Here is a 12,127-nt window from a genome sequence, read left to right as displayed (position 1 = left end):
CACTCAGGGTCGTGAGGCGTGGCCATAGGTGTGATTTGCCGCGATTCTACTGTGAGCCGGTGTCATTTTTATAGAAGGAAATCCCTCTGAATGGGACCCTGCGGTGGTTGTGTAACCTTTTTACATTCTCGTCATTTATGACTGCGATAGTATTACAATGGGCCGAAATTCATTCCTTGCTTAAATGCTATCTAAAAATCGAATATGCCATTTTTCCGCCAAACAAGATAGATACATGAAAAAAGTTTGAAATAATTGAAGCTCTTCTAAATATCTACAAATTCTTTGCAGAGTGCACGGTCTTCTGCTTTTCTTATTAGTTTTCCCGTTTTTCTTGAAATACCTTTTTCCCCCATATTTTCACAGAACTTCTCCTTTTCTTTTTAGATATACGATATTTAAATTACGCGGAAAATTCTCTTGATCTATCCTAAGTGAAAACTGAAAATTTTTATCCGATACAAGATTGAAACAGTTATAAAATATATAGTACTTTTTAAACAAGTATTAGAAAGTGAACACTTTTTAATCGAAATATTCAAAGTTAAAACACCTAATTCACAAATTTAATATTCAAAATCCATCAACTGCAATGTTAAATGTTTCAAGTTGAACAGTTGTTAATTTGAGTTTAAGAGCACTGAAGAGTAGGGTGGAGTAAAAATGCTAAAATGAATCAATTCGTTTTAGCTGGGGGGCTTGTAGGTTTGCATTCGACAAAAGTGGAAAAAATTTAAATCAGTAAAATTTAACGATTTCATATTCAAAATATTTCCTATTGGTTAAAAAATGATGATCGATTTGTTATAATTACAGCTTTTACTAATGAACAATAATAAAAAATTACGAAATGTAAGAGTAAATTTGTTGTTAACAACAAATTTGTTTGAAAATGTGCAAAACATGTTTTTTTTGTGATTGAGTCATACGCACAAATTTAAAAAAAAAAGAGGAATATCTTAAATCTGAAATTTATTCAGCTTGAAACAAAGAAACATTTTATCATTTTGTTTTCTTATATCACACATTAAGAAAAAAAATAGTTTCCACGAATACAAGATAATAGCATGTTTTTGTGGTTCAAGCTGAAGAAATCTCAGGTTTTGAATCAATCCAAAAAACATGTTTTGTACATATTCAAAAAGTTCTAAATAAGGAAATTTTTTCAATTAAAAAATTTGTTAATTCCAAATTTAAATAATAATTAAGATAATTTTGGCATTTATACTTTGCTCATTTTATTCGTCTTAGGATTTTTTTATATCACTTTGTATAGATTTCCAAAGACCCAAGTATTCTTTTCGGTATGTAGAAATAAATGTTTAATCTTGCCTCTATTTTGTACCTTTTACGTGAGAAAATTACCCTATTGCTTCTGTTGAGCTCCTTTTGCGCTGTGATTCCTTTTTTTTTTATTTTCAACTATTTTTTAGTAGGGTTCGTTTTTTTGGTTTTAGGCATCGAAAATGAATCAGTGGAAAATTCTAATTTTAAGCCAAACGACGAGAGATGAGTAAAAATGTTTTGGAGAACAATTGTAGCCTTTTAAAAGATTTATAATTTTCCTTCAGCCATTTTTTGATAAGGCTTGATATTTTGGTTTTAGGAAGTGATTAAAGCTTTTGAAAAGTCCCAAACAAAATTTTCGAAACTTTTTTTGATAGTACTTGTAAGTTTGGTTTTATTTATCGAAAATACTATAAAAAATAGAATATTCAATTTTTGAGCCAAACGATGTCAGGTACGGAAAAAAATTTAAATGGCGAATTGCAGGTTTTAAAAAGTCATACAAAATTTGGTTTAAACATTTTTTGATAGTGCTTTTCATTTTGGTTTTATGTAATGAAAATACTGTGATAATCCAAGATGAAAATTTTGAAGCAAACGACGAAAAATACCAAAAAAAGCCTTCACGATTAATTATAGCTTTTAAATGCCCTACAAAATTTATTTAAGCTATTCTTTGATAGGATTTGTAATTTTGGTTTTAGTTATCAAAAATACTATGGCAAAAGTCGTAGATTCAAATTTTGAGCCATACGCCGCCTAATATAGGGAAAACTTTGTAGCGGAATTTCAGGGTTTTTGATAGAACTCCTTGTTTTTTATTTAATTATCGAAATTGATATGCAAAAATAAAAAATTTCAATATTACGCCATAAGACACGAGATACTTAAAATTCTAAAAGGAGACTTGCAGGATATTTTGATTTATCCTTCATAATTAATATGAAAAAAATCCGGTTTCAGACAAGAAATATTTAAAAATGTCTACAATAAATATTGTAGTTCGAGATCCGACAGACGTTTACAAAAAAAATATCAAAGGTATTATTTTCTTAAATCTTTACAATGAATTCAACGGTGAAATTGGATTTCAAGAAAAATGTATCTTAGTAGGTTGCTTTTGCAATAATATTACTTTTTGTACATTAATAAATGCATGTGGACCTTCGTGATTTAGAAGAACACTGCTAACTAAAAAACAAACTAAGTAGAGAAAATGGACAAAAACTGTTCGAATCTTTATTCGCATGTATCGCGGATTCTAAATTCATTTTCTAAATTTTTTGTACTGTTTTTGACTTATTTTCATATGATCTTTAATTTTCAAAGATGTAGAAATAATAATTCCTGTGTTGTGATGATTTTTAAAATCAAGTCGAGAGTTTTCAATTATGATTATTTCAAATTGATGAAATTTGAAATGTAATAAATTATTCAAATGACAGCATTTTTAATCGTAAAACTTAAAACTCGCATAATTCTTAAATTTCATCAGCTAACTATTAATAAATTTGATGTTAATTTTTTTGTCTGCTAGTCTACAATAAATATTCTTTAAATGCTATTTTTTTAAATTGTTCAAATACAACATTTTTTAATTAAAAAAAGTTGATTCTAGACCAGTATACAATACAAATAAACATAAAAAACCTTACAATTGAAAGTTCCATAATTTTGAAGATTCACAATTCAAATTCTTCAGTCTTAACGATTTGCAGTTTATAATTTAAAAAATTTAATTCTAGGTTCTGCAATTTGAACATTTAAAATTGAAAATTATGTAATTTTTAAGATTTATATCTTAAAGATATGTAATTTTGAATATTTTGTAAAAAAAATATTTAATTCAGCTTTGAAGATTTACAATGGAAATTTCATCAATTGTTAAGATTTTCAATTAAAGACTCATCAATATTTACTGTGTATTACCGAAGATTTTCGGAAATAGTTCAATTTTGAATTGTTAAAATTGAAATTTATTTAATATTGAAGATTTATATTTTAAAGGTATGTCGTTTTGAATATTTTTTAAATACAGACGGTTGACGACCTTTCAGTGTGACGAAATACAATAAAATAACAAAAATTTCAGGCTAGAGGACCGGATCGATGTGATTCGAGTCAGGTACTCTAACCTCAAATTTCGGATAGTTTATCGTATTTATTGTTACTGAAAGGTATTTAACCAAAAAAAGTATAAAAGAGAGCTGCGCGAATGCATTTTACACTTGCAAAATATTACTATTTACAATTTTATAAATTACTTTTGCGTTTAGAATATTTTCTTCAAATAGGCGTATGCATTTCCTTGTAAAGAACTATGCTAACCGTGCTGACATATTGATGTTTAGTTGGCAAATTGTACAATTTGAAGGAAATGTTATATTTGTCAAGCCCTACGTCAATAAAAACGCTTGAATAACAATGACATACATGCAGAGATGCTAACGGACCACAACTTTTTCAACTGCCCATGTATCGAAAAGCGCGAGTCTAATTAAAATTACAATGTATAAACTTGTAATATTACATTAATAATAAATTATTTAAAGAACTAAGCTATTTCTTAGATTCAATTTAGTTAATGTTTTAAAAATGAAAATTGTTTAAAAATATCTATCTGTATTATTATTATTATTCTTATTATTATTTATAGTATTTATTTATTTCAAATACACCCGCGCTTTTCGGCACATGCGCAATTGAAAAAGTTTCTTACAGCGCGCGCATAGGTTCAAGGCCGGGACAGCTAATGAACGGCACTTGACAAAAATTACCTGATTGCAATTAAAATTATCTCAATTTTTTTATTTAATTTTTACTAGCCCAATAATTTAACAGGAAATAAAGACATATTGTCCTTTATTGTCTTCAGAACATAAAACCCAAAATTACCTCCAAACGTGTGCGTAACTACATGTTCAGCAATAAGGCTGTTTCATGATTTTTTTAATTGCATGTTTTAATAGTTTATTCTGTTCTTAACAATGGTTTTAGAAACAAGATGGTGTAAATGCTTGATTTCGGAGTACATTGAAAACAATATATTTAAAATATTGCAATCGCCTTCATATTTTCGAAGTGCTTTTACTAATCAGAGAAGAGAAGCGTAGGCTAATTTTCATTACTAACTTTCAGAGCTCAGATTAGAAACTGAAAGTTTCGATTTAACAAAAATTGGATAGATATCATATGTGGACAATTTTTCACTACTTTTCAACTTGCTTAGTTTTTATGCTTTTCTGAAAAGAAATCCGCAGATTGAGGAAAAAGCAAGTTCACGTTCGGGTGGTCCAAAAATGCATTGGAATTTTTTTTCTTCGAATTTTCATCCATATAGCCCTCTTTGTTAGAATCCACAAAAACAAATGCGTTGTTTTTTAAAATTGTATTTAGAGGTTCCGCAAGTTTCAACTCGATTCTACTAATAATAATTCAAAAATAAAAACTTTATATGCAACGAACGTATTTGTGTGAAATTTTCCTGATAAACTTAGTAATGAAAACTTAGAAAATAACTTAAATATGTAATTGCCAAATATGTTTTAAAGCATTTGAAACATTTTTTGTATTTTTCAGCAATCTATAAAATCCAAAATAATTATATGTATTTAATTTCGCAGGTGATAAAAATAAACAAATGGGATGGATCGGCAGTGAAAAATGCCTTGGATGATGCAGTTAAGGAAGTTCTCATCAAGAAATATAATTATGTAGAAAATTTTGCATTGTTGGATGGAAGATTGGTATTATGTGGAGTGGCTGTTGGTGTTGCGCTGGTAGCACTGCTATGGGACTTCCTCTACCCGTTTCCTACATCGAAACCAGTTTTAATTTCTTGCGTTTCCATATACTTTGTTTTAATGGGGATTCTAACCCTCTACACAACCTACAAAGAGAAAGGAATATTTTTAGTCGCTGTTCAGAGGTAAAACCTTTTATCTATCTATTAAACATTTGTATAGTGTGCTCGGTAATTATGAGGTTACGTATTTTCCACAAATTTTTTTGTCAAATTTAAGAACTTTAAGAAGGAAGTAAGGAATAATAAGTGAAGAAGCGTTACTTAACTCTTGGATGATCTTTCAATTTTATATGAATATTCATTGAAAATGCACAAATATTGGGTCTGCAATGCAGAAAATATATTTTGTTTTGCAAAGCTTCATCGAAACCGATCGATTGATTTTGGCTGCATGTGCTTTCTGCATGTTACAAATAATTAAAAAATGACTGAAAAAAATAACGTATTCAATTTTAATAAATATATTTCAATTCATTTTTAATATTTTTACAGCACGATATTTTTCAATAAAGAGAAGAAGCGACCGTTAAGCGTGAATTTCACGAACGCACGTTGACAATTTCGGTATAACAGACAGGAAACCGATCGAAACTTTCGTTACTGCTCATTAAAAATAAATCTAAATAAAAAATAGCATATTACAGTTCAGTTAATTTTTTTTCTATCAACAAGGAAGTGGAACGAAAGTTTTGATCGGGTCCCTGTGAAAAATGCAAGAGATTGTGGTATATTCATGAAACGCTGCTTCAGGGCTGCACCGAAAACGTAAATGTGGACAGTTAATTTTTTGGCATTTAAAAATTTCCATTTTCATGAATTATGAGTTAAACATTTTATCTCTTGATTAGGTTGAAAACTATCTAAGTTCGGAATGAAATGAGTCCATGATGAAATTTTTCTGTCCATTTTAAAAAAAGTTTGGTAACAATAAATAGTTTAAGGTTATTTTTACATTGTTTTCAAATCCAACTAACCTTCAGACGAAAAGCGATATCGAGTTGAAGATTTGGGGAATTAAACAAGAAGCGCTAAGAAATATTTGTATAGATGGCGTTTCGTGTGAACATAAGCTGGATTTGAAAAAAATGTGAAAAAATTTGTTGAGGTTACGCTCACATGGCTATGGGATCTGTTCGGGTCCAAGTTCTACAAAAATTTAAATTTAATGAATAAAAACTAGATTTTTTTTATACAAATTATTTATAAAAGGTCATAGTTAATTTTTAAAATGAAGTAAAACAAGTAAGTCAATCAGAACCAAATAGAATAACTTTTCGACCTAAATGATGAGTTTTCAAATAAGAAGATTAGATTTTTACTAGAAAGACAAATTTTCAATAAAATATATAAATTCCCAACTACATATTTGAAGCTTTAACTGAAGAAGTAACTTTTCAACCAAAAATGAAATAGTGAAATTTTCAGATAAAAAAAATGAATTTCTAACAATATCTACAACTTGCAACAATAAAAGTGAATTTTCAAGTAAAAAAAGAAAAACATTTTCTACCAAAAATGAAATAAATTATTTTTCTGTGAAAAAATTTTATTTTTAATAAAAATATACTTTTTAACAAAGTAGTATAACTTTGAACCAAAAAAGCTGAATTTTCAACAAAAAATTCAATAGATATTTCAACCAAAAAGTATTTAAATATTAAATGAAAAGCAGTTGAAATTAAACAAAACAAATAAAATGAAATAGTTCACTTTTCAGCTTAAAAAATAATTTCGAACCAAGAAACAGGGGATACTTAAATTAAACGAGATGATTAAATTTAAAAATAAATGAATTTTGAACAAAAAAAGATGAATTTTCAAAGAAGAAGATTAAGTTTCCACCAAAAAGTCCAGTTTTCAATTTTAAAAATTCATATTTACCGAAAAAAATATTTTTAATAAAGTAACTACATTTTTAATGACATAAATAAATTTAAAAAAATTAAATTGTGAAGCAAAAGAATAATTTTCTTTACAATATTTAATTTTCAAAAACGTTTAATTTTCAATTAAAAATATAATTTTTAAGAAAAGAAAAACGAATTTTAAAAAAATTAGTTAGATTTTTAACCGAAAATTTATTTTTCAACAAAAAATATTAATTTTAAACCAAAAGAGTGGAATTTTCATCAATTTTCAGACAATCCATTCTTGACGAAAAAAACTGATTTTTATCAAAATAGTTTATTTTTAAACAAAGAGATGAATCTTCAACAAAGAACGTAAAATTTAATAGTTAAAGTTTCAACCTAAAAATATGACAAATTAAAAGTCGTTGAATTCAACCAAAAAGGACGAATTTTCCACGAAAGGGAACAAACTTAAACCTATTGAGTATTCTAACATTACGTCATACTCGGTCGGTAACGTCGAAATCTATAAGGCCATACCACTTGGTGGACTGCAAAGCATTGATTACATAGGAGTTTGACCAAAATTAAGTTTTGGAGATGAAAGTAAGTGAAAAATTCTGTTACGGCTTTGCTTCTCAGATAGAAAAGCTATTTCTTTAATTATTGTTAGCAATCTAGGAAGTGTGCGCTTTGGACAATCCATCAAGAAAAAATATAATGCGTCGTAATTGAGGTTAGGTTGCATTGTTTGGATAGTTGGCGGTCAAAATCTTTGAATTTTGGTAAATCGTTAAAGTGTGTTTTTCAAAGATATTAAGAAATTATTTTTGCACTATGAGAAAACAAAAATTATCAAAGACTGTGACCCTTCTTAGAAATCCTACAAGACTTCTTGAAAATCCTTAAACTTCTCCGACTTTTTTTTAATCCCTTCAAATTCTTTGCAATCATTTCAAATCTTTCAAAGTATCTCGAAATTGACTAAAATTAATTTTAGTACAGTCAAATCTTTAAATTATTCTTAAATTCCTTGAAATATCTTGAGAATCCTTAAAATCTTTGAACTTTTGCAAATAACTTAAATTTTTTCAAATAACTATTAAATTAATTGCTTAACATTCTCTAAAGTCACTAAAATTTTTGGAAATATTTTTAAATCTTTTAAAAATAAACTTTAAAATCCCCTGAAGTCCCTAGTTATTCCTTAAAATCACTTGAACTTTTAGAAATCCTGCAAGATTTCTTGATATTCCTTACACTCTTCCGATTTTTGTTAAATTTTCTTAAATTTCTTTAAATCTCTTAAAATCTTTGAATTTCTTAAAATTCATTAACATCTTTTTAAATAACTTTTCAAAAATTCGCTTGAAATTCTTCAAGACCACTAAAACTGTCTTAAAATCTTACAAAATAACTTGTAAATCCTTTAACCTTTTTGAAGTATTTTTGAATTTTTCTAAAATTCTTTAAAAAGAAACTTTAAGATTCCACCAAGTCCCTAGTAATTCCTTAAAATCACTTGAGTCCTTAGAAATCCTTAAAGTCCTCCGAATTTTGTTGAACTCCCTTCAACTTCTTTGAAATTATTCTAAAAATTTCAAAAATTGACTAAAATGAATTAAAATCTCTTAAAATCCTTAATTTTTTTTAGACTCCTTAAAATCTCTTGAAAATCCTTAAATCATTTATTTATTTTTTAATCTCTTGAAGTCTCTTAAAATACATTAGAATCTTGTTAAATAACTTTGTTTTAAATTAATTTTTAAATAGCTTTTAAATCACTAAAACTGTTTAAAAATCTTTAAAAATTTCTTGTAAATCTTGAAACGTTTTTGAATTATTTTTAAATTCTTAATAAGAAAATCTTAAAATCTCGTCAAGTCCCTATAGTAATTCCCTAAAATCACTAGAATTTTCAGAAATTCTTTCATTTTTTTGTTTGAAAATCCTTTAACACCTCCGATTTTTTTTGAAATTCCTTTAACTTCTTTAAAATCATTTAAAATTTTCGAAATTGAGTACAGTTAATTCAAATCCTTTGAATTTTCTTAAATTCTTTAAAATATTAAAATAATAACATCCTTTGAAATATCTTCAAATTCATTAAAATCTTTTAAAATAAATTTTCAGTAACTCGCTTGACATTCTTTGAAGTAACCTAAACTCCCTTAAAATTTGATCAAATCTCCTGTAAATCCCTCAAACCTTTTGGATTCTTTAAAAAATCTTTAAAATTCCTTCAAAATCGTTCAATTTTTCTGCATTCTTTTAAAATCCTTTCAAATTGTTTGAAATCGTTAAAAATCTGTTGAGAAATCCTAAGATCAATTAAAGTTTTTAAAAATCCTTTCAACTTTCTTTGATATAACTTTATTTGATATTAAACTTCTCTAAATCGTTTATTATTGAAAAGTATTATGACATAAGTCGCCGGCAATTGAGGATATAACCTTAATTACGGCAAATTATAATTTTTCGTGATGGATGAGCTAATCGCACATTTTCCAAATTGCCAACAATAATGAAATAAATGGCTTTTCTTTCTTAAAAGCAAAGCTATATCACGATTTTTTACCTAATTTCGCCGAAATTAATTAATTTTAGTCAAGCTCCTATCTAAACAATGCTTTGCGATCCACCAAGTGGTATAGCTTTACAGATTTTAATGTTACCGACCAGGCGTGACGTAATATTAGAATACTCAATAACATTTTAATCAAAAACAGTTGAACTAAGAAAAAAAGAAGAAGCCGCTTTGTCTCCGTTCTTTCAGTAAACAATAATGGACAATAATTTTGGGCGGTGAGAATGGCAGTGATTTTTTTCCACCCATATAACATTTTTTGGTAAAAAAATCTATCCAGTAGTTTAGAATGTCACTTGATACTACATGATATGTTATATACTAATAATATATTTATCGTCTTTAAAATGTATATAATTTTAATTTAAAATGATTGTTTTTAATTCGCAATTCTAATACAGTTTAATACTCGAGGTCTCAAAACTAAAGTCTTTGCTTGAATTATTTTTTGGAGGTTTTGAATTTTAAATTTCGCAATGTTGTAGTTTTAAATTCAAATATTCTAAATGTGAGGACAATGCCGCTATTACATAGTTCCAAATTTTATATTAAAGCCTTGGTAATCAGTTTTGAATTTAATCATTTTATATGTAAATATAAAGCAATTGCGAATAAAAAGCTTAAAATTGTACAATTTAAAAAATTTTAGTCATATTACAGCAATCTCGTTTTGTATTATTTTCTGTAATTTTTAATTTTCAATGTACATAATATCTTAAAACGGTCCGAATTTTAGTGCAAGATTTTCACAAATAAATCATTTCAAATTGAAAAATATATGATTGGAAATTTTCAAGAATTAATAATAATCCTACAGAAAGATCTAAAATTAAAAAAAATTGGTTGAAACTCAGTTCCAGTAATTTTAATTTGATACAATTTAGAGTTCTGAATTTTCATGTTGAACGCTGAATTTTCTATTTTTCTCTTTTAATGGTTTTAACTCTGAAATTAAAATTCAAGTGGTTGAATTTTGGAAAGTATAAATAGCGATTTGAAAATGACTAATCATTTAAAAATTTCAAATTTCAGTCGCTTTTAATTTAAAATTCTTCAAATTTAAAAGTTTACAATTTTTAGTTATTTAATTTTGAACCCTTTTAATTGTACAATTTTTAATACCATTTAAATTCTTCTGAATTTTACATTATCCAATGTGAAATAATTCAATTTCGCGATTCTTTAATTTAAAATAAAACTGCTTAATTTTTAGCGCCTTGACTTAGAAATCCTAGAATTCAACTTAATTTTTATTAATCCTCTTATTAATTATTGTTTCAAAAATGTTCAAAATATAATATTTAAAAAATTGGTTTAATATACTTTTTAATTGTTCATATGATTCAAAGTCTATAGATTTCTTACAAAAAGGTTTGCTAGTTCTTATTGACTTTCGCAATTGATTATGTAAGTATGTAAAAAGACAATAAGTTTTGCAAAGTGTATATTTTTGTTTAAACTGGGAGAAAGCCGGGAGACGAAAATTTAAAAAATAGTGATCATCCCGAAAACGAAACAATATACGATATTTTTTGTTTATTCTTCGAAATTCGATAATAGTCTAACAGAGTTTTGATTCTTTATTCAGAATAACTTTAAAACTATTGCGTTTTTAATTTGTGAAAAATATGTTCTTGTTTATACGCACATGTTTGGAAATATATCTATTCCTTAATATATGTTTTTAATTTTTTCAGAGATCCTGCGGGATTTGACCCAGACGTAATTTGGGAGGTGAGTTCGTATATGAAAAAATACGACGACAAATACAGTCTGGTTTTTGCCGTAAAGAGTGGCAAGATAGCAAATCAAGGCACAGTCGAGAAATCAGTAGCGAACTTTATTGATGTCAATGGCGTCGTCATTCCAGAGTTGGTCGAGGCTGTCGTGAAAACGATACACGACAGTCTTACCATTCAACGAAAAGAGAAATAAGTTTTAAAAGCACAATGAACGAAGAAATATTTATTAAAGACTGTTTATGGGTATTCCAGCACCTAAGTACAGAAGCTTGGTTCTATAAATCGGAAAAAAGCGAATTTGCACGAGGTCATCGCACAATAAAAGTGGAAGACAATTCTTCGATATTGAATGTGGTGTCGCTCGAGCAGACATTTTGTACCAACGTCCTTCAGTTTCTGATTTCTTGGTTCTTGTTTCATTTTGACGAATTTGAAGTCTCGTTAGCAGTGAATGGTGTGAATTTGTATTGTGTTTGTTTTGTTGTAAAAATTATTACTAAATACAAAAATTTTACTGAAGTTTGTTGCTCAGTTATACCAAAAAATCTTTGAGAAGTTTTTCGAAATGAGGTTATTGCTCGAATAGTTGTTTGACAATCCCAGAAGTAAATCAAGGGAGCGGGTGCTAATCTGAAAAATTGCACCCGCTTCCAGCGAAATCGCAGTAAAATTTCAGCCACAACCACGTATCACAACCGTGAGATAGGTGGTTACAGTCTGTAAAGGAATCAATACGACGATCCAGCAAAAGCCGCGTGCACCCTAAAAACACGGAGTGACCCAAGGACAACCGCCTTCTGCATTTTTCCCGCAAGTGTTCTAGCATATTGTTGACACGCAGGGATGCTTTTTAGGC

The 12,127-nt window shown here is 27.7% G+C and overlaps 1 protein-coding gene across 1 annotated transcript in view; it reads left to right on the top strand.

The window, feature by feature from the left end:
* LOC117173641 (probable signal peptidase complex subunit 2) overlaps positions 1–11,790 on the top strand; it is a 13,037-nt gene extending 1,247 nt beyond the window's left edge. The window contains exons 2-3 of the mRNA XM_033362284.1: positions 4,911–5,215; positions 11,227–11,790. Coding sequence (XP_033218175.1) covers positions 4,911–5,215; positions 11,227–11,464 — 543 coding nt within the window. The 3' untranslated portion in view covers positions 11,465–11,790. The remainder of the gene's footprint in view (positions 1–4,910; positions 5,216–11,226) is intronic.
* The last annotated feature ends 337 nt before the right edge of the window (positions 11,791–12,127 follow it).

Source organism: Belonocnema kinseyi, chromosome 1 (assembly GCF_010883055.1).
Source record: "Belonocnema kinseyi isolate 2016_QV_RU_SX_M_011 chromosome 1, B_treatae_v1, whole genome shotgun sequence".
Lineage (NCBI taxonomy): Eukaryota > Metazoa > Arthropoda > Insecta > Hymenoptera > Cynipidae > Belonocnema > Belonocnema kinseyi.
This window is presented reverse-complemented; position numbering and strand designations above follow the sequence as displayed.